The 23,867-nt window shown below is 40.6% G+C and overlaps 1 protein-coding gene across 4 annotated transcripts in view; it reads left to right on the top strand.

Annotated features, from left to right (window-relative positions):
• The window catches only part of TCAIM (T cell activation inhibitor, mitochondrial), a 63,163-nt gene extending 40,234 nt beyond the window's left edge, over window positions 1–22,929 (top strand). For 3 of the 4 annotated variants that reach the window (XM_030551027.1, XM_030551028.1, XM_030551026.1), the window contains 5 exons: window positions 6,349–6,446; window positions 10,925–11,016; window positions 13,772–14,004; window positions 15,781–15,912; window positions 18,034–19,486. In XM_030551027.1, coding sequence (XP_030406887.1) covers window positions 6,349–6,446; window positions 10,925–11,016; window positions 13,772–14,004; window positions 15,781–15,912; window positions 18,034–18,259 — 781 coding nt within the window. In that variant the 3' untranslated portion in view covers window positions 18,260–19,486. Of the gene's footprint in view, window positions 1–6,348; window positions 6,447–10,924; window positions 11,017–13,771; window positions 14,005–15,780; window positions 15,913–18,033; window positions 19,487–19,990 lie in introns of those variants that run through there. The other variant, XM_030551029.1, reaches the window with a different exon arrangement.
• The last annotated feature ends 938 nt before the right edge of the window (window positions 22,930–23,867 follow it).

Here is a 23,867-nt window from a genome sequence, read left to right as displayed (position 1 = left end):
CCCCTAAAATCGTCCCTTCGTTTTACTGCTCCCCAGTCACTTACTACAGGAAGCGCTGTCCACGAGGTACAGTATATCCCACTGCTCCCACCAGTTGTCACAGAGTGTGGGGGAATCCAGTCCTGCACCCCTCTTCCTGGGACCCACAGTGACTTTTAGCCAGTCAGTAAAACGGAAGGTTTATTGGACAACAGGAACACAGGTTACAGCAGAGCTTGCAGGCACAGTCAGGACCCCTCCGTCGAGCCCTTCTGGGCTTTCAGGGTGCTTGGATCCTAGCTAGGATACCCTGAATTCTGCCCACACAGCCCCAAGCCCAAACTCAAAACTGCTTCCATCCTGCCACTCCCTTCCTTTGTCCCCCTTCCCGGGCAAAGGTGTTGACCTTTCCCCTCCCTTACTTAGCTCAGGTTACAGGCTCCGGTATCGTCCATCCCCTAAAGTCCTCCCCTGCTGTCCCATTCCCCACACAGAAACCCCCTACTCCATCACAGAGCTTGAGCTTGCTTATATAATTAACTTAGCTTAAACAGCTTAGCTTCTCTTTCAATGCTGCGTACGGTACTTATTGACAACCTGTGAAGACTTAGTAAAGATATTGTTGTCCAAAATATCAGAAACAAGAGTCCATGGAGGGAATATTGTAATAGCTTTTAAAAGCAGGTTCTGTACTTGGATTTCTTTATTCCAAAATATTTCTTAGAAAATACAAGTTAATATTTGAGAACAAAAATGCATCTCTTCGGGGTATGTTGTGAAAGCTTCGCGTTAAATAGCTTTTAGGTTTGTTTAGTGCAGTAACATGGAGTTTAAAGCCAGAAGTACCCACCAGATCATCTGATCTGACCTTCTATATATCACAAGCCACACCACCCAAACTGCTAAATTTTTATCACTGCCTCCAACCAAAAATTCTCCTTATTAGACCCTAAGTTCCCGACTCACTTTTTATTACTGAATTTCATCCCATTTCTGTCACTCCAGTCTTCAAGGTCATCCAGATCTTCCTGTGTAATGTTCCAATCTTCCTCTGTATTGACAATGCCTCCAAACTTAGTATCATCAGCAGATTTCATTAGCACGCACACTTTTTGTGCCACAGTCCTTAACAAGAATATTGAAAAAGATTATTTCCAAGACCAATCCTTGAGGAACTCCACTAGTAACCTCCCTCCAGTCCAATAGTTTACCTTTCAGCATAACCCATGGCCTTCTTCCCTTTTAGCCAGTTCCTTATCCATCTTACAGATCATGTACTGATCCCCATCTTTCCTAATTTAACTAAGAATTTCTCATGTGGTACTATATCAAATGCTTTATTGAAGTCCTGGTATATAAGATCTATTCCATTTCTCTTGCCTAAAATAATTTATTTTTTGAAAGAAGATCAGGTTAGTCCGATTTGATCTGCTTTTAGTAAATCCATGTTGCATTACATCCCTTTAGCATTTTTTCTCCCACAAGCTTGCTCTTTCCTTCACAATTTGATCTAAAGCCTTACATACTAGTTACACACCTGCTATTCTGACTGCCTGGATCACTTTTTTTTTACCTTTCTTAAATATAGGTCTGACATTAGCTATTCTCCAGTCATATGGGATTAGCCCAGACTTTATTAAAAAGCCGTGCTACTGGACTACCAATCTCATGTGCCAGTTCTTTCATATTTTGGAATCTAAATTATCCGGGCCCCTGAACTGAGCATGTTAAGATTTCTTTTTCTTCCACTTCAGATGCAGTCATTTCCATTTCTACACACACTCTTTCATCAACTATAGTGCCTTCATGCACATATTCCATTTTATCATCCTTACTGAAAGCCCACAATGAATTCATTTAGTTTGAGCCATATCTAGATTATCTTTAATTTCCTTCCCATCCTTACTGCATAGCAGCCCAATTCCACCCTTCCTTATTCTATTTTTATATAAACTAAAAAGATTATTTTAATTCCGTTTGCAAGAGTTAATTCATCTTAATTTTTAACAATTCTAACAATTTAGATTTTTCTAACGTCCAGATGTAGCTTTCTTTATTGATCAACCCTTTTTACCATTCCTTATAAACTCTCAGCTTACTCCTAATAATCTTTTTGAGGTTGCTGTTCTTCAAGCTGGTGTGGAGCTTTTCCCTACAAGCTTTTTTTCTTTGCTTAGGATGCAAATTTCAGATAACTTTTGTGTAGTTGTGTCATAGGGCAGTCTCCTGAGAGTCATTTCCAGCCTCAGTGACTGACCACCACAACTCCAAGTCATCTTAAACAGCACTGTGCTTTATATTCCTTCAAAAGGCCACAGCCTGGAGAGTTATTTACATACTGTTTACAGTCAGTAGCCAGCTTCCTCACTTGCTTCTGGGGAAACAGCGGAGTATTAACAGCAGCCAGTCCTGTCTACTCCTGCCTTCCTTCAGGCTCCCGACTCTCGTCCATAGCACTTCCTTCCTGTCTGCTTATATAGTCCCAGCTGCAGGGGTTTCTTCCATCCAGTTAGCCTCTGAGCTGTATCTTTACTCAATTAATTGGCATGCTCTGCCAACTACTTATCTTTCAGTCAGGTCCCAATTAATGTATGCTAGTGAGAATTTGAGTGACAGGTTGCTGAGTCAATTAATAACTCAGAATGTCCTGTTAGAAGTTGATTTTGAAGAAATTCCAAGCCTCCTCTGCATTTAAGTCCTTGAACTTTTCAGTTGACTTCTTTAACTAATTCCCTTATTTTCCCAAAGTCTGCACTTTTGAAATAAAAGGTCATAGTTAACGAGCTGATTTTGATTAAGTTTAAATCAAATGGAAGGATAATCAGCTCATGATCACTCAATCCAAGGTTAGTTTCTAAGAGTAGCTCTTCTATGGAGTCCTCACTGCATAGTAAAACCAAGTCAAAACAAGTTGATAGAATCTTTCTGAACATTGAATGAAATTTGCTTGTTTGTGGTTTTTAATTTTTCTTTCATAGTCTGTTATCAAAATACTGTAATACTGTATTGTTACATTTTGTGGAAAATTAACATTTTAATGAAAAAAAATTACAAGAAAATGCTTCCTGTTCAGAATTTTTTCTGACTGACAAGTAATTGTATCTTAATGGGAAACTGCTACTTCCACCTCTTCCAGGTCAATACTAATATGGTTGGAGGCTTTAAAAGTAATTAATGGGCTAGATCCTCAGCCATTCCAAGCTTATGCTTGAGACGTTTGAGCAGAGGGTGCAGCCTCTAAGCAACCTTTTTTGTGTCCCCAATCCTGGAGCTACTGAGGGTCAAAGCAGCCTCAAAGTGTAACTTGGAGTAGCTCTTAGGCTGATCTGAGTTATGCCTGCTGTAGTTGTCCCATTAGGGCTCTTGCATGGTACCATCCCTCTATGCCCCGATGCTGAATTGCTATGCTGGCTTTATGCTAACTGAGGATTCACATCCTATTCTGTGGTAACAGTCAGTTTTATGATTTGAGGCAGTTGTAAGTACGCTGAAAAGGGACCTGGGAAAGCTGAAGATCTGGCCCATAACTGTAAACTGTGTTAACGTAATGTTAAAGGTATAGTGACTAAGAAACCTCAGAGTTTAATAACTGTCTGAAACATTATCTTAACTTGCCTGTTCTGTGTCAGTGTTGAGGGGATCTCAAAATTGTGAATGATTTTTTTTTTTAAATATACACATGCTGTAATACCTGAACAGAAGGTGAATTAAAGTTAATGTATTTTTATGGGTTTAATTATAGGCACATTTTGATAGCAGCAAATTTTATCCTAATGTCTCTTAATTAAATATTGTATATCATAAACATTTATATGAATACAGGTGTGAAAAGGGCAACAAAAATGATAAGGGGTATGGAATGGCTGCCATATGAGGAGAGATTAATAAGACTGGGACTTTTCAGCTTGGAAAAGAGACAACTAACAGGGAATATGAAATCTGTATATGAAGTCTATAAAATCATGACTGGTGTGGAGAAAGTGAATAAGGAAGTGTTATTTACTCATCATAACATAAGAACTAGAGGTCACCAAATGAAATTAATAGGCATCGGGTTTTAAACAGACAGAAGGAAGTATTTTTTTCACACAATGCACAGACAACCTATGGAACTCCTTGCCAGAGATGTTGTGAAGGCCAAGACTATAATAGGTTTCAAAAAAGAACTAGATAAATTAATGGAGGATAGGTCCATCAATGGCTATTAGCCGGGATAATCAGGGATGGTATCCCTAGCCTCTGTTTGTCAGAAGCTGGGAATGGGCAACGGGATGTATCACTTGATGATTACCTGTTCTGTTCTTTCCCTCTGGGGCACCTGGCATTGGCCACAGTTGGAAGACAGGATATTGGGCTAGATGGACCTTTGGTCTGACCCAGTATGGCCGCTGTTATGTTCTTATGAATGGATAACTTACTCTGGCTGGACACTCAAAAAAAAAACTAAGACTCTGCTTTCTGCAAGATATGGTGCAGGAAATTTGTTAGAGATGTTTTTCTTCCTTACTTATAGTACATGCACATAAAACTTTCAATTCCAGTACAGTAGTTCCCCTAATAGCAAGCCAAATCAACCCGTCCAATATATGAGCTAAATACTGGGCTGAACTCTCCAGGATTCAAGAAGGAATGGAATCTTTCCCCCTGCTTGGCTGTCGAGCACCCAGGGCCAGTGCAACCATTTAGGCAAACTAGGCGACCGCCTAGGGCGCCTAGTGGTTGAGGGCGCCTAAAAGCCCCCTCAGGCGAGGAGGTGGAGGTGAGCTGGGTGAGGGGGCGCGCGGAGAGGGTTGCTCGCAATAACGAGGGGGGGGCGCACAGGGGAACCGCTCCCTGCCCCAACTCACCTCCGCTCTGCCTCCTCCGCTGAGCACACAGCCCAGCTCTAAGTCTCCTCCAATCAGCGCTGCAAGCCTGGGCGGGGAGGAGAATTAGAGCAGTGCTGACGTGCTCAGTGGAGGAGGCGGAGCCGAGGTGAGCTGGGGCGGGCTACTCAGGTAGGCTTAGTTTCCGCAGGAGGTCTCCCCAGGCAGGGTTAGCTGCCGGGGAGGGAAGGGGGGAAGTCTCCCCAGGCAGGGTTAGCTGCTGGGGGGGGGGGAGGAGGGAAGTCTTCCCAGGCAGGGTTCGGCGGGCTACTCAGGCAGGCTTAGTTTCCGCAGGAGGTCTTCCCAGGCAGGGTTAGCTGCCGGGGGGGGAAGGAGGGAAGTCTCCCCAGGCAGGGTTAGCTGCCATGGGGGGGAAATGGAGGGGGGAGAGGGGTTAGCTGTTGTGGTGGGGGGGGTAGCTGTTGCAGCGGGGGCTCCCCAGGTGGGGGGCTGAGTTAGCTGCCGTGGGGGGGGGGTTTAGCTGGGGTGGGTGCGCAAGGTGGAAGTTTGACCTAGGGTGCGTAAGTTCCTTGCACCAGCCCTGCGAGCACCTGTGTAACTGAGTAATTAAGGGTTAGTTACTAGTAAGTGTGCCTACTTAACTTTATGCTGTGTGAGTAACCCAGCTGAAATCAATGGACATACTCACAGGCGCAGGCCTCCACTCTGGCCCTGCTTCCACCCTACCCCTTCCCCCAAATTCCCAACCTGCCTCGTCGCACTCAGTTCCGCCCCCTCCTCTGAGTGTGACTTGTCCCTGCTCCTTCTGTCTCCACTCCAGCACCTCCTGCATGCCACAAAACAGCTGATTGCAGGGGACAAGAGGTGCTGATTGGCAGAGCTGCCAGTGGATGAGAGGCGCTGGGTGGAGCTGTAGGGGGAGGCAGGCACTGACTATCACAGGGTGTTAAGCACCCACTAACTTTTTTCCAGGGGTGGTCTAGGCCTGGAGCATGCATGGAATTGGTGCCTATATACTCACTGCATAAAGTACATGTGTAAGTCTTTTTAGGAACAGGGCTGAGACTGCAATAAACTTCACAATCCTAACCTCTTGTCCTCTTCTAAGAAATCAGTAAAATTATGAATAAAACTTTTGTACTGAACTCCCTTCTGCTTATAGAAAAAAATACAAAGAAAGTATCCCGAGAAACAGATAACTGCTTTTTGCATATCCAAATATAGTTTTTAGCCTTTTTCAGTTTTTTCCCCTGCACCATCTTCACTATGGCACCCACTGCAAAAGAAATTCTACATTTTCCATTTTAATTACTTAATTATTGGTTTATATATGAGATTTGATTAGTGTATGACTCAGACCACTTTATACACATTCCCAGTTGGATTATTTGCCATTTATTATTCTTCAGTGACTGTGATTTTTGTTGCTATGAATTACTGCTTTATTGTAAAGCTCTTAGCACACTTTGGGCACTGTCTTACATTTTTTAAAAAATCCTTTTATAAGACTGAGTGAGATATTCTCAAGTATATTTTTCTTTAGGTGGCAAAGAAGCTGGGGTATTGCCCATCGTTGTAGCCAGCTACACAGTCTAGGTCGTTTAGCTCAGCAGAGCCCAGAAGTACTGAGGAACGTTAAAGGTATATTTCCTATTACTTTTCTCTTTTGTGTGTGTCATGGTACAGTAATCATCTAAAGATAAGCATGAATCTTATGGTATTCCTCATGAAAGCATAGAACAACCTGCCTGAGTTACTTAAGAAATTATCAGTGATACGTAGTTTAAAATTCAAGTTATTTTATTTCATAGTTATTTAAAATATTGACTATTGTCTAGTAACTGACTACAACATCAGAATTTAAAAGCATTTGCTTATTTCAGCTTGAAGTCTTCATATAGACTCATTTAAAGACTGTACTTTCAGATATTCAGAAACTCACAATTTAAGGTATTCATAATATCAATCTTACAGAAAATATATATATCTGCTTATATATGTTTTATGTGAAAAATAGTCACAGCATATCAGTGATCACATAATATAATTATAAATATGATTCTTAGCATTTCTTGTTGCTGTCGCATTATATAATTGACATTCATTCATATTAGCCATATTAAAAGCAAATGCTTAATGAATACCTCAAAAGAAGTTTGAGTATTTGAATACCTGAAAGTGCACGCCTTGTAAATAAGCAGCCGTAGGTGCAGTGTGTGTGTGTGTGTGTATTATTATTATATATTATTTGGCATTTGTAGACTGTTAACCCTTGCTTCAGGGTCCAGGATTTTTAGTCTTAACACAAGTCAACTCCATGCTTCCAGATACTGAGTTGTACTTTATTTGCCAGAGAAACATTTAGGTATGAGAGTGCAGACACTTTAGAACAGGTGTGGGAAAACTTGCCACATTTAGGTATAGAAATTGTATGGCAAGCCATGAATGCTCATTAAATTGCGATTGGGATGCGGAAGGGGGTGACGGCTATGGATGGGCCTAAATGAGTTCAGGGTGTGGAAGGGGGCTCCAGGCTGGGGCAGGTGGGGTGGAGTGCAGGGCACAGATGAGAGCTCTGGGGTGGAGGTGGGGATGAGGGATTTGGGATGTAAGAGGGTGCTTCGGGCTGGGACCGAGGGGTTTGGAGTGCAGGATGGGGATCAGGGCAGGGGGTTGAGACACGGGGTGGAGGGGGTGAGAGCTATGGCTGGGGGTGCAGGCTCTGAGGTGGGGCTGGAGATGAGGCGGTTAGGTTGTCGGAGGGTGCTCCAGGCTAGGGCTGAGGGGTTCAGAGGGTGAGAGGGTGATCAGGGCTGGGGCAGGGGGTTGGAGCACAGGAGAGTGGCTCAGAGGTATAGGAATCTGCTTACCTCCAAGCGACTTCCAGAAGCAGCAGCATGTCCCGTCTCCGGCTTCTACACAGAGGCACGGCCAGGCGGCTCTGCTTCGCGCCACTCCATCCTCAGGCGCCACCCCTGTAGCTCCATTGGCCTCAGTTCCCGGCCAATGGGAGCTGCAGGGGCAGCGTGCGGAGTGGAGCCCACTGGCCGGCCATCGTTTGCCCAACCCTGCTTTAGAACCTATGAGATTCCTATACACAACCATCTTATTCTTATGGCCCATGTGAACCTGGGCCTAATGCTCCATCTCTTTGCATTCCTTCAGAGAAGTATACATATAGGAATCAAGATGTATTGTCATCAAAGTGCCCCAGATCAACTCAGAAGGGTAGGGATGGCTGCTCTTCAAGAGGATCCTTTGGATTAGAAATGGGTGAATCATTGAGAACTTATTTTCAGTAATGAAGCGCCTTCCTCCATCTCTAGCTCTCCTGACCTAGATGATACTAGAATCAGCTTCTGTCTTACCTCTTGATGAATGCAAGTTATTTAAAGTTTTTTTGGATAGACAGGTGAAAGAACTACATTTGCCTGTTTACACTATGGAGGAGAAATCCCATAAATAGTTATACAGTCCAGACAAAAGACTCTAAGATAGCTTTTTCTGTCAGAGGGACTTCTGGAACTACGTGAGATCTGTGGCTCTCTGCTTCATCCATGCCACCAGTATCCAAGAAGAATGATAAACTCTAACAGGTGCCCCAGGCAGGACAAAAGTACTTCTACCAGAACCAGATACTGGGTTCACTTACGGTCTCTGCTGCCCTGGAAAAGAGTAAGTTGGTGCAGTAATTATAATCTTTCCTTGGGGCCAAGGAGACAAAAAGATGGATCACTAACTCTCAGAATATCTAATTAACCTGGCCAGTAGGGCTTGTAAGAACTTTTTTACTTGGGTCAAGTAATCTTCTTTTGTAGAGCATATTCCAGAAGACCTACATTCTGAAATCAGATCTCTTGTCCAAGAAGGATTGAGCATCTCTGAACACTTTCAGGTTGCCATGTGACTCCTCTGATACAGCAGATTGATCTGTGGCAATAACTGTTGGCCAGCACACATGGCATCACACTTAGTCTTTCTCAAGATTCTCAGTTTTGAATAATTATTCATTCACTTGAGAACTCACTTATTTAATCAAAAGACAGGTGAGACTGTCCCACGTGCAACTTTATAAAGGTTTCAAAGGTAACGTTTATCAATGAGAAGTATCAATATGCTAATATATGATTGTGTATTTAATTATTCCTCGGGCCCTGCAAATTTGGCCTCTGCCCTAGATGAATACTCAGATGATTAACTGTGTCCACAGTCTCAGCCTTCTCTCCCACCCCCAGGAATAGTTACTGTCTTACGCGTAGGTAGAGGTCTTTATGAGAATATTTTTACTTCCTTTTATCCCTGTTTTTGAGATGATTCTTCGGGAGTGTTCCTTTCAACTATGTCTTTCTCATGGAAAACTAAGGCCAAGTCTGGACTAGCACTTCTGACAGCAAAACTTGTCACTCGGTATGTGTGTGTGTGTTTTTTTTTCACACCCCTGAGTGACAAAAGTTTTGCCAGTGTAAGCACTCATGTGCACAGCACTATGTCAGTGAGAGAGAAGGCTGTCAAACAGCACAGAGGGTGTGTAGGATTGTATAAAGATACCTGATATCAGATATCTGCATAAAAGTTCACCAAAGGGTAGCATGTGAGGTCTCTACCGAGACCCAGTTATCCACTGGTTGTCATAATCCGTTGTGAATGTATGTATATATAATATTTCAGAAGATATGTATGTATACTGAAAATTATGCTCTTAAAGGCTTAAACTTAAGGCAGGTCACCAGGAGATGATGTACCATGGAGATGTGCCTTTCAGGAAGGAGGTAACAGGTACCTGTCTCCTTGTCTGGCCTACGGTGACCAGATGTCCCGATTTTTATAGGGACAATCCCGATTTTGGGGTCTTTTTCTTATATAGGCTATTACCTCCCACCCCGTCCCGATTTTTCACACTTGCTGTCTGGTCACCCTAGTATGGCGATTTGTGTATTGTATCCCACATGTTGCGTGCTTATTTGCATACCTAGCTGGGTATGAATTGAGAGATTGGAAAATCTACAAAAGAGGAAATCTGCAGGAAGAAACTAACAGCAGGGGGGTGTCCTCTTGATGAATAAAGACAGAGGATTGGTCTGGTATGTTTTGGAGTGCAGAGGCACACTGAAAGTCCTTCATCTAGGATGCAAATTGACAGCATGTGTGTCTCATAAAAAAAGAGTCACAGCCAACTTAGCTGTAAACCGCTGCAAGGATTTTGAGTGAGCAATACACTACTAGACATGAGAGTATCTGTATTAATTAAACCTGGCTCTAGATTGCGTGCTATGATTTTATTTAATATGTAACCTCTGGTTTACAGTATTTCTACTTGTTACTATTTGAATCGCTATGCTTTGTTAAACAAACTTGTATTTGATTTCACTGTAAACAAACCTAAACTCCACAGTTAAGTGGAGTGGTGATTTGAGGTGCAACTAGTAAGCTGGGTTGTACTGTTTCTTTGGAAGCAGCAAATCAGTGAATACTGCAAGGGGCCAGTAGATCGGGGCCGGACACTCCACTTGAAGGGCTTGCAAACTGGAGCATGCCTATTACTAACCTACAGAGTGACAGTGGCCTGAGAGGCCTAGAGGGGAGTGCCTATATTGAAAGTCGCTGATGAGGTTGGGGAGCTGATCCATGGTAGGCACAGACAAGGCTTCTTCACTCTAAGGACAAGTGTTAGAGACATACCTCACAACCCTGAGTGCTCCCCCAGGAAATGTTATAGTGGTGAACTGGGCAATATTTACCATATTCAGGTTAAAGTTACTTTATTTAATACAAATAATAGTGATCTAATTATTATTTCTTGAGTGCATACAGTGTTCTGTGGGTTGTTTAAATATGGTATAGTCCAAATATTGATAGTCGTCCAAAAATAGTCCCTCTATAAGGTAAGACACTAAGTAGTGAAACTACGCAGGGGGATGAGGGCAGGGGAAATACTAGGTAAAGTTTTCATATAGAAAAATCCTTGAATTTAAGCTTTCAGAACGAGAGTTTCCAATTGATGGGAGTAAAGCTTCTACTTACTTTTGTCTGTGCTGAAATGATTTACTGTTGGTGAAATGCAATAATATTGTTAATCTTACATCGTTGTGGAAAGTGACTAAAAACTGTTTCATTATTAGGACACACAGTAGTATTCACGGACTGTTCAGGTATGAGTGCAACAGGCCATGTCATGCTAGGCACAATGGATGTTCACCATCACTGGATCAAAGTAAGAGAATTTCAGATATAGGATAGTTAATATTTTTCTTAATTTAGTTAATGGTGCCTTGTATAAATGACTTATTTTTAAAAGGGTTATAACCAAAATATTAATTGCTACAGGTAACTGATAGTAACTACATGCATTGTATTAAGTTACTTATGTTCAGCATAACTTGATACTTGCATTCTAAATCAAATCCTTTACAGTAGATGTTAATAATAACCATAAAGATTATGGTTGGGTTTTTATTGCAGTTTATTCTAGTAAATCAACTCCTGGTCTAATACTAAGGGGTGAACAAAATTGCCTTTTTCACAACTTAGAATGCAACATGATCACACACTGGTGAAATATTTCTTTATCCCTAAAATGTCACAACTAACCAAAAAAAAAGCACTACAGTGCTACTGAGAACTGAGTGGGAGTTTTGCTATTTATTTCAGTGGAAGCTGTGTTGATCACAAATTCTTTTTGCAACATCTACTAAACTACTTTTTCTGTACCCAACGCTTCATCTTGTTCATTAACTGGCCACCTTAGATTGAAAGAATCCCTTTTTGTGTTTCCTTTTATTTACACATTTCTGTATTTCTGTGTTTGTTGTTGCAAACAAGCTGTGGCAAACTCTATGGCATCTTTTTTAATAATAGTATATAGTTTCCAAAGAACTGTAGAGAGTAATCTTTTAACATAATGCTCAGATACCACTTAATGAAATGTCTGAAAATATTGGTCACTTCATTCAAAGATGATTTTCATATATTTCATAGTTCCAGTTAATTTAAATTTAGCAATGTACAAGTTAACTTAAATGAATTGTAGGCGTTGAAGAGGAGATTTACATAGAACATCTTCAGAATTATCACTCTTTGCACCAATGAGTTTAGTTCAGTATTGTCAATTCTTGGCCCACATAAGTAAGTAGCATTTGGTCACCTGAGAAGTCACTCCTTTTAAAGGACTTGCATAAAAGGAGTTAAATGTGGATAAAATTCAAAAAGAAAGGAGGTGGGTGGGTGGGTGGGTGAGTTACTTTGTTTGAAAATTTACAATACTGTGATGTAGGAACATAAGATTCCTATCTTACATCCTGCAGTTAACATTGTAGCCAACTAATCAACAGAAAATTCCATAGCAAATGATTAGTTCCTTGTCTATGTAAGCTCAGTGGAGTGAGAGGTTTCTGTTAACTCTCTCTTTCCTGTTTTGTTAATATGAATTATTTATATCTTTTGGTAAATTGAGAAATTGGAATTAAACGCAAAATTCGTTCAAAAGCTCATTGAATGGAAATAGTTTGAGAGAAGGTGCTTTGGATGTTCACTTTTTTAATAGAAGCTGCATGTTACGATTCCAAACTACCACCTTGTCTAATTAAAAAGAGAAATGACAGTTTCTAATGATTTAATGTCTTTAATGTATTTTTAAAAATTGAGTAGGAAGCTGATGTTTTGAGACTAGTATAGGATAATGTGCAATTTAAAGTCTTTAAGTTCTTGAAAGGTAAATTCACTTTCTTTTTTTGAGATATTGTAGTTAAAACTAATGAGAAATTGGCCAGCATAATTAAAACAACTTAAAATAACTTTGGAAGTCACCTGCTTTGTCATCATATGCAAAAGGTAACAACTGCATTACCTGTATAATCAGATTGGACCACCTGCTGCAAATTATCGTTGAAATTGCAGCTTTCAGTTTGACTTCTTCATGATGGAAATCATGCAACATTGATGAAATTGCTAAATGCCCCATTCTTAGGTATAATCATTGTTGGCAAGATCTGCTTTCATTCTTATCTGATCAGCGTTTGCTGTTTGGAAGGTCTTGTCTACAGCCAAACTTCACTAGTTGAACTGAGTCTTTCATATGATTAAACCAATCCTAAACCAAAATAAAAGTGCACACAGTCTTGCACTGATTTAATTAAATTGATTTAAAAACACACCTTTCTTTAAACCAGAGCAAATCTATATGTAGACAAGATTGTACTTCCACTTTAGTACCACTGACTGTTTGTCGCTGTCTTTTCTTTTGAAACTATTCTCTATTCAGTCAAGCTGATAGCTCAGACTTTTTGCACAGAAGGAAGAGAGAGATCCTTCAAATCACACTGCAGCAGGGTATGCTGATACCTGTATGAAATTCTAATATATGTTGACATCAGTACATCTACAGCTAAAACTTTTTCTTTCTCATTCATGTGTATGTGCACACTTGAAGAATTTCAATGTGTATAATTAATGTTGTATATGTGCTATTTTATCTACAGTACAAATAATTCATAGGCCATGTCATACTAGTCATCTCATTTAGTGTATCATGGTAATGTATATAATAATGGGACACAAGCGGTCATAAGTTGTTTTATATATAAATACACAAAAGTTGTGAAACAGGGTTGACACACACACATATACACACTCCTCCCTGACAATCATACCCCCTAATTCTTCATTCACAAGCACACACCTTAACTGTTACCACTTCTGCTGTACACTATGGACCATGCACACAGAGATTCCGTGTAACCCTCCTATCCCCCTGACCCCCAAAAACAACATTCTGTTCACCCAGCCCTGCCAATCATGTTTGTGTTCCCAGTGCATAACTTTCAATTGTAACATTTAGATTCTGTTTGCATCGTTAGATACCTCATTTTCTTTAGGGTTCCTTCCGTTGTGGATTAATAAGTGCTTAATTTCTTGGAGAGATTTTTATCGCGTTATGTGTAATTATAGGAAATGTATTTTTGTGTGTGCAGATTTTTGAAAGATTGCCTAGCTATTATAAACTTCAAAAGAAGATGCTGCTTTTGGAGGACCGTATAAGTCATCTTCTAGGAGGCATACAAATAACATACATTGAAGAGCTGCAGCCACTGTTAACTCTTGAAGAGTATTACACCAGTCTTGATGCTTTCTATAATAGATTGCTTAACAGTAAACTATCTTTTCATCCTCGTAGTCTGCGTGGCTTGCAAATGATTCTAGAAAGGTAAGTGTCTGCAGGATAGCTGCTTCTATAAAGCTTTTGGTCATTTTACACTCTCTCTGCTGATTATGTATTGCTCTTTGTAATATTACAAAGTCTTATTTGCTGCAGTATTGTCCCTTTGGCATTTTCACGTTCCCTGTTGGTTGCAATATATTTTACATTTTTAATGTAGCTTCAGGAAATGTTAACTGCCTGCATCAAGTTAATTAAGACTGCACAACCTGTAAACAATATGCACACACTACAACTTACTAGGCACTAGCAATCCTGTTTATAGTTATGGAATCAATATGATCTGTTTCTAAAATGATGCAACTGTGTCAAACTGTTTCTCTTGAGTTGGAGAGTGGTTAGCTAGAAGGAAATCGTGCACATCCAGTGAGGATAGCATTTTTATCTTTCTAAACTCATCTGCACAGTGAGCATTGACTAGATTGAACAATCTGTCAAGCATATGAACAGCTGTTATACAGAGATACAATTATGTGCATCTAATAAGCCAATGTAGTTCAGTGTGGGTAGAAGTGCCTGCCCATATGTATTTAGGCTTTGTTTGTGTGACTAAGGCCATGTCTACATCTAAAATTTTGCAGCGCTGGTTGTTACAGCTGTATTAGTACAGCTGTATAGGGCCAGCGCTGCAGAGTGGCCACACTTACAGCAACCAGCGCTGCAAGTGGTGTTAGATGTGGCCACACTGCAGCGCTGTTGGGCGGCTTCAAGGGGGGTTCCGGGAACGCGAGAGCAAACCGGGAAAGGAGACCAGCTTCGCCGCGGTTTGCTCTCGCGTTCCCGGAGCCACCCAGCAAACCGCAGGGAAGGAGACCTGCTTGCTCGGGGTTCCGGGAACGAGAGAGCAAACCGGGAAAGAAGACCAGCTTCGCCGCGGTTTGCTCTCGCGTTCCCGGAGCCACCCAGCAAACCGCAGGGAAGGAGACCTGCTTGCTCGGGGTTCCGGGAACGAGAGAGCAAACCGGGAAAGGAGACCAGCTTGATTACCAGAGGCTTCCTCCTTCCACGGAGGTCAAGAAAAGCGCTGATAAGTGTCTACATTGGATTACCAGCGCTGGATCACCAGCGCTGGATCCTCTACACCTGAGACAAAACGGGAGTACGGCCAGTGCTGCAAACAGGGAGTTGCAGCGCTGGTGATGCCCTGCAGATGTGTACACCTTCAAAGTTGCAGCGCTGTAACTCCCTCACCAGCGCTGCAACTTTCTGATGTAGACAAGCCCTAAGATAACATAAGATAAGAGAGTGCTTGGCTTGAATTCATTTCAAAGCGAGCTTTACATCCACATATTGTGCTAGTAAGATCATTAGACAGGTTGAACGCAGGATTCAAGAAATGAATTTGCAGTAGTTTTGTAAGAGTTCTGCCAAGACTGCTAAATGTAAAATGTTTAATTATCTTAAAATTGCTAATTTAATGGAGAAAGTCCTTTGAAATCTAAATCTTTGTTTAAATCTCTGAGAAATTATCTGAAAAAAATGAATTTTGTGAGTCAATAGTTTTGTCTGCAGCAGGAAACTAATATGCATCTATTGAGTTGCTTCTGCTGATCCACACTCTTGAAATTTAAAAAAAATCAGAACACCTAAAATAACATTCTGTACCCATGCCTCAACCCTTTTCCAAAGAATGATTTAGAACTTATTGATCAGGTGGGATTTTTTTATCCTTAATTTCTCGTTCTGTTATCCATGACAAATATTTTAGTACAAGAAGAAGTGATAAGGTGTATCTATTTTGACTTGCATCATGTTTCATTACAGTGATAGGTATGCTCCAAACTTGCATGAACTTGGGCATTTTAACATCCCAACAATGTGTGATCTAGCAACCCTTCAGTGGTTTATTATTACCAAAGCACAGCAAGCAAGAGAGAATCTGAAAAGAAAGGAAGAGTAAGTATTCTCAGCAAGTTTGTACGCTAGCTCTTGTTTTTCTCTCTACTTCTTGTATTACTGAATTATTTGTTTTACGTCTGTAACAATACGAGAATTTTGAGGATATATAAAAGGGAGTTAACTTTTTTCCCTACAAAAAAGAGTCTCACCTTTCCTGCCACTGTGTTCTGTTTTATCCAACTTGAAAGCTTGTCTCTCTGACCAGTAGTTGATCCAATAAAATATATTACCTCACCCAACTGTCATTTGTTATGAACTGCTGCTCAGCTGACAACTTCTTTATCAGTTTACATAGCTGCTATATTTAATTAAAAAATGAAATTTTTTTTGTTTATAAGAGATCAAGAAACTCTCTTGATTTTACAATAATCTTGCTGAAGTATGCAGAGACTTAATAATTTCCACAACTGAGCATTCTTTATTAAATATGGAAATACTTTATGGTACATTTAAGTTTTTTAAAGGTTTTAAAAATCTCTCTTTATGGTCCTGAATCCTTAATGTGGACTCTAATTAGAAATAAATATGTTTTAAAACAGCTGAAAATTTTCCTCTTTTTTACTTATTTGGTAAGACCTGAATTCAGAGTTAGTGTTAGTGAAATCACAAGCACCTAATGCAACATAAAGATGCAGCTCCCTTCACTGTTTGGGAGTTGCAGTATAATCAGAACTTCAGAAGAAAATAAGAATTTTTTAATACCAATCTAACCAATTAAAATGGATCTTTAAGGACCCAAACCTGCAGCTGGAACAATGCAGGAGGCTGCCCCTGATGCTCATGCAGAGTTCCAGGCAGGTGCACGGGGCTGCCTGCACTAATCCAGTTGCAGGATCCTGGCATAAATGTGTAATTTTTAAGGCCTGCCTTACACTTAAAAATAGATAGACATAGCTACACTGGTCAAGAGACAATATGTACACCCCTTACCAACATAGCTCTGCTGACCTACCCCAAAGTGTAAGTCCATCTATGTCAATGGAAAAGTACTTCTGTCAATATAGCTATTATCATTTGGGGAGGTGGTCCGCCTCAGTGAAAAAACACACTCTCTTGGTGTGGACTGCACTTGCACTGTATAGGATCATGCTGGCATAGCTACAGTAACATAACTATATTGATATAGTCTCCATAATGTAGACACATCCTAAGTCTGCACAGGTATCATATTTATTATCTGGATCTTAAGCACAGTACATGTGAAACTTTCTTTAAAAATAAGAAAGAGTTTCTGTTCTCTGATTCTGTGGGCTGTTTCTTTGCATTCTCCTTAGGATTGTATTAAATGAACTACACATCATTCCATATAGGCTATGTAAAAGTGTTTAGCAATACAGAATTTAGAAATGGCTCAGTTTGTTTCATTTATCTGTGCCAATGCTGACAGATTTGTATTACATGACAGCTTTTTAAAACTAGAATTCTCAAATGTACATACATACTAGCTTTTTCTTTAAAGAAGCTGGATTTGTCAGTTAGTTTATTCTTATTCCTTTTTGTCTAAGGTGAACTGAAAAATCATTTCATTTGTTAAGTCCTGAGTTAAGGATTCTGTATTTCTCTTGCAATAGTAAACTATATTATTAACACCTAAAATAGAGCAGGTGGCTACACTACTCTTCGTTTGATGTCATCCAGTGTTTTAGGTCACCTGCAGAATACTGAATATAGAGTTTGGTAGGAGAGTACAGGAAGAAATTATTTTTATACTTTCAAACCTAGTTTCTTAATATTGACTAAATATCTCAAAAAGGAACAAACATTTTTATCTCTAAGATGCCTTGAAAATGAAGTCTCATGACCACATAACCACAAAATGCTTTTCAAATAAGTGAGTCATTAATGTTTTTAAAATTTGGTCTCCTTTTGTAGGTATGCAACTTGACATAATCACTTGCACTCACAAAGTTTGCATATTTGTACACAGAAACATTAGTCTTTACATGTTCAAAACTGTCACACTATACCTGCGCTTGAAAAAATTGAAACTAAATGCACACTATATAAATATTTGTCTTTCAAGGACGTTTTAAAAAAAAAAAGGCCCAAGCACCAATGTCATGATTGTATTTGGTCCTCATATTTAGCACTAATTTCTAACTTTTTAAAATATACTAGGTTGACAGTGATGGAAAAAGAGCTAATCAGTGCTTCCACTGAAAAATTTTCTCTGAAACAGCTGTACAAAGAACCAAGTATTTCCCATGCACAGATGATAGATTGTTGTAAGCGACTGCTGGAAGAATCGCTCCCATACCTGCAAGGCATGCACCTCTGCATTTCACACTTTTACTCAGTGTTGCAAGATGGAGACCTCTGTATTCCTTGGAACTGGAAAAGCTGAGGCCTGTCTAATAATCAGAGGAACTGTATATTTTCTCTGAGGCTATAAATATGAATTATTTTCTTTTAGAGTAAATTATTTAAATGTGTATTTTGATATCAGTATTCTCACTAATCCAAAAACTTTCTTTAATTGCTGCTCAGAAAGTAGAACTTCAGTTCTAGACAGCTTGATGAATAATGTACATTATTGCCTGTTTGTGCATAAACATTCTGTACGGTTTCCATACTCCTTTACAAGTCTCATCATAGGGAAGGGGTAATGAAAGGTCATTTCTGATAGTTAAACAAAACTTTTGAATTGGATTTAAAAGTTACAAAAAGGGTTTTGGTTTGTTTTTCATATACATAAATATTCCAGGATGGATTTTGTTAAGTTCATAGAAATTGTACCTCTAAAGCCAAGTGCTATGTACTGTCTAAAGTAGGTAATTAACTAGATTCAGAAATTAAGAAATATCTTGTCAAAGTAGTTTTAGGGGTGGCAAAAGCAGTAGAAGTAATTCTAGAGTCCTTCATATATCATTAAGTGTCTGGTGCCAATATGTAGTTACATATTGCTGTATATCTTACTGTACAAGAAATATAGAAGAAGGAAAAATCCATCAGTGTTTATTATGCAGATAGGGACAGTATTTGAACATTTGCTTAAGAGGAGTTTATTTTAAATGTCAATCCAATATCTGCCCATTGGAGTAGGTGTTTACACTTTCAAAATGACATCCTCTTTGTAAATATATCTCCAATCTACATTATTGTTACATCATTTGTTACTGGAGTGTAAGATGCATCAATTGATTTTAAATACACTGTAGCTACGGGCATGACTGTGAAACTTCTCACATTGGTGAGCACTGATTTGCATGACTAGTCCTGATGAAGTCTAGGGATGGTAGAAGTCAGTGTCTGTCTGACTACTTATGACAGTAAATGCTCACTAATGTAAGTATGAGGTTCACAATCAGCCCTGAGGATCAGACATACTGAATTTTATTTAAACTTGATAACTCGAATATCGTAAGATAAGGATTGAGGGCTTATTTTCTGAGTAAATGTTATACACATTAAAAAGCTGCTGTTTCACTGTATTTCATACTAGAATACACACTGTTTGAGTTCTACATCTTCAAAATCATCTGAAAGGAACTAGCCAGTTAACATTTTTTGGACTTGGATTCATCTTTCAGAACTGGCAAAAATACTGTAAAATAAATATGTATAAATTATGTATATTATTGTTTGTGGTGTTTGCCCACCATTTCCCAGTATAAGATCATGTTTTCACTTGCTTATAACTTTGCTGTACTTTAACAATTTGGGCTGAAATTTTTGATGCTAGGTGTCTACTTTAGGCTGAATTTTTTGGAAAACTTCAACTGAAATAGTTCATCATTTCTGAGAAAGAGGCAAAGGAAAAAATATTGTTTAGCCTATGTTAAATATTTCTTGTTCTTCTTTGAACTGCTTCAGCACCCCTGTGCTTTGGAGCAAGAGGTTTGATTTCTGTGTCAGGGATGTGACTTTTGTCATCCCCATGAAAATCCACTTGAATTTGGCCAAGTTTTAAGCCTTTGAAGAATTGCATTTCGCACATGCAGCGTAGAGCCTTGCTAGAGCTTAACTGCTAAAACTTCTAAAGATTCCATCCTCACTGAGTATGCTCTAGCCCCTTATGGCTCCTGTGTGTGACAGGACTGTGCATGCACCAGCCCTATAGAACAGCTGAGTATGCTGCAGCCCAGGATTACGAGGGCTCACCAGGCCTGAACAGATCAGGGAGCCTGTCTCTCCTGTGCTCTCAATGTCACCCTTATCTGAAGTCCACACCAAGGCAGTATGGAGGATGTAGCCAGTTGATTTGAAGGTAGAGGGAACAAAAGCTGGACCTGAGCAGAGAGAAAGGAGTAGATTGGGACAAGGAGTCTTCTGAAAGTGTGACTGGAATGGGGAAGTAACTAACTAGAAGCTGATTGGTAGTGAGAGACTGGGCAAGAAGGAGACTGGGACTGGGAACCAGTTTGCTGGGAGGGGAAGATATTGAGATCAGATGAGGAACTAAGATGAGGCAGGGACTAGGAACCAATGTGGCAGGCACTTGGGAGGAGAGACATCTGTCAAGGAGTTGGCTATAGGGGAGAACTGGGACTGGCTGGGTGAAGACACCGAGACAAGGAGTCTAGGTGGGAAACGGGGACCGAGATTGGATGAGGAGCCCAAGAAGGGAGATTGAAACTAGGAGCTAGTGTGGAGAGGGGTCAGACCAATCAAAAGCCAGGTGCGGAGAGACTGGACCTGGCTGGGCAAGGCGTTGGGGTAGGGAGTGGGGAACTGTGACTAGCTAGGCGAGGAGATGGGGACTGGGTGGGGGGAGGGAAAGAGATGGGGAGCCAGGCAGCAGAGGGGATGGGGACAGCATGCCCAGGGGGAAAGACAGATTGGCTGGACAAGGAGACTGAGATGTGAAGACTAAGGAATGGACGCTGGGAGTGGCCAGGTGAGGAGAATGGGACTGACACAAGGAGCCAGGGCTGAGGCAGAGAGAGGACTGGGACAAGTTAAAGGGAAAGGGATGGGACAGAAGGGGTCAGGCTTGTGGGAAATGGGAAGGAGTGTCTGTGCCCACTGGAGCTTGGGTTCTATTCCAGAATCCCCATTCAGAGTCTAGAATAGAACCCAAGAATGCAGAGTCTCGCCATTCCTTTGCTGTCAGCAAACATCTGTGAAACCCTTGTCATAGTGTGTCCCATCCCCCACTAGTACTGGTCCACGTAGAGGATGACAGCCTACTCCTGCTATCAGTTACTCTATTGGCTCAAATGAGAGAGGTCCGTATGGTGAATCTAAAGGTTTCAACCCAGTTGGTGACCCATGTGGGTGTCAATATGATGTCACATTGTGGAATTTGTTTTTTCAGTTTCTTTTAAAAACAACTAGGAAATAACACACAAACTATGTTCAAAATTCAGTATTAAGGTTGCAGAATTAAGCACGCAAAAGTTAGGAAATACCAGAATGTAGATTGCCTAACTCAACCCTCAGCATTCTTCACGTCTGTTTTTTGTGTAGAATGAGAAAAAAGGGTGGTGATCAATAACTACTATTAATCATAATAAAAATCCAAAGCCAGTTCTATTTTTGAGTATTCATTGATTTCACATTTAATAATCAGATTGGCTGAGACTTGAGACTTTTCTTCTCTCTTGTTTAGAAATTTTGACTATTTAATCAAATATTTGTAGAAAAGGTGGGTAACAATTCTTGAATCTCAACCAGTGATCAAAGATTTGAGAGGTGGGCCATCCATTATCAAACCAGGACATTCCAGATCATGTCATTCAGACTTCAAGAAGTAGTTTAATCTTTACTGTTGCTTTAGAAAGGAAATTGAAAAGACATGGTGCTGAAACACAAGAGATCATTAATCTTTTCAAACTGATAAACATTTAATTATTAAAGAATAATTCCCACAATAATTCCAATCCTATGTACAGCTGTGGCTGTATGATATTCATGCTCTGGCAAACAGCATTAATTTTGGTAATTGTATGTCTAGCATTTTAAAGTACTTGAAACCATTATTCTGGTGGTGTGATATGTGAAGACATTCCCCAGTATCCAAAACATTCTCCCCCCATATTTACTCACTATGCCTCTTTCACTCCTAGCGCTGTATATGAAAACTGTGAAACTGTTGCCCATCTTGTCATTGTATATTTGGCTTATACATACTATGATCTACTTTCAGGAACTAACAATTTTTTGTATCCACTTGCAATTTAGAAGGTGTTGAAGTGTCAATTTTGAATCTCAGGGTTTATCTACATGGCTACTTAGTGTACAGTAAGATGGGGTGGGAATGTACAGAACGCTACCCTGTGTGCTAATTGGCCTTGTGGATCTTGCTACTGCACACTAAAAGTTCCGTACTTGTAATGCACAGTAACAGAGTCCACACAGCCAATTAATGCGCAGCAGGCTAGTGCACTCTGCATTCGGCACCCTGGCTTGCTGCTAAGTAGCTGTGTAGACAAGTCTATATTAGATGTGTGTGGGGATGGGATAGGAAAGGAAAATTCTCCCATAAAGGACAGGTGGCTGATTAACAATGTAAGTGGATTAATAATTCATAACTTTTTCTTGTAGAAAGGAAATTAGATATATAGCCTAAATTGTGTTCACTGTAGCTGAAATAACCTGTTCCTCTTATGAGGAAAAGGTGAAACTAAAGCCTGTTAATTAAAACTTTTGTCATTCTCCTAAGATGCAAGCGTTTGTCCACAAAGAGGATATTTGTATGATTTTATGGGTATATGTATATTTATAGATTGTGAATTGTAAATGTATGTAGTAGTGAATGTCTCAATTTTTTCTTTATAAATGTGCACTTTTGGTGATGCTACAGGCCAAGTCATATCTGACCCAATTGACAAGGAAAAAGTTTAATTATGGCAAAACGTTTAATGTAAATTTAGAAAGATACAGATTCAGTCTTTCCCTGCATAAGCTGAATAGCTGAATATTACAGAGAGTACTTGGTTTAGTTCTTAAATTAAAGAGATTAAAAATTGGGAATCTCAGTCTTCTCATGGATTCCAAGAGCGGAAGGGGCCATTGTGATCATCTAGTCTGACCTCTTGTAGGCCATAGAACTTCTCCAAAATAATTCCTGGAGCAGATCTTTTAAAAAAAAAAATCCATTCTTGATTTTAAAATTGCTAGTGATGGAGAATCCACCACACCCCGAGAAAATTGTTCCAATGGTTAATTACTCTCACTGTTAAAAATTTGTCTTATTTCCAGCAGGGGTGACGGACTCTTTCTAAAAGAGGGGGAAGGGGTTTCTGCCCCAGCGAAGCTGGAGCTGGGCCGGGGAGCCCGGGTCCCTCCACCTACCTGGGATGGGGAAGTGCGAGAGCAGTCCCCAGCTCTTGTCCCAGCTCTCCACCCAGGGCAGGTGGAGGGTCTGCAGCTCCTCACAGCTGCCCGCATGGCTCTTACCCTGACCCGGCTCAGCCTGGGGGTGGGGCCTCAGGGGCCAAAGAGCTGCAACTGGGCTATGGTAAGAGCCGCCTGGGAGGAGGGCTCGGAGGGCAGGGACATAGGCCGGGGGCTGCTCTCAGGCCCCCCCAGCCTGGGCTGGTCAAGGATCTACAGCTCCCCACAGCTGAGCTCCAGCTTCCAACCTGGCCAGGGGATGGGCCTCAGGAGGAAGAGGAGGGGCAGGGGGCCAGGCCCATGGCCAGAAGTGTACAGGACAGGCCCATCCACCGCCCCCCCTACCCCCCATTCCAGCACTCCTGATTTCCCATCTGTATTTGTCTGTCTTCAGCTCCCAGCCATTGGATCATGTTATACCTTTTGTCTACTAGATTGAAGAGCCCATTATCAAATATCTGTTCCCCATTTGGGTGCTTACAGACTGTAATCAAACCATCCTCTAACCTTCTCTTGGGTAAGCTAAATAGCTTGAGCTCCTTTAGTCTCTCACTCTATAAGGCATGCTTTCTAATCCTTTCATCATTCTCGGGGCTCTTCTCTGAACTCCCTCCAATTTATTATGGACACCAGAACTGGTCACGCTATTCCAGCAGTGGTTGTACAAATGCCAA

Source organism: Gopherus evgoodei, chromosome 2 (genome assembly GCF_007399415.2).
Source record: "Gopherus evgoodei ecotype Sinaloan lineage chromosome 2, rGopEvg1_v1.p, whole genome shotgun sequence".
NCBI classification, from domain to species: domain Eukaryota; kingdom Metazoa; phylum Chordata; order Testudines; family Testudinidae; genus Gopherus; species Gopherus evgoodei.
Note: the sequence above shows the minus strand (reverse complement) of the source record. Positions and strands in the feature narration are given on the sequence as shown.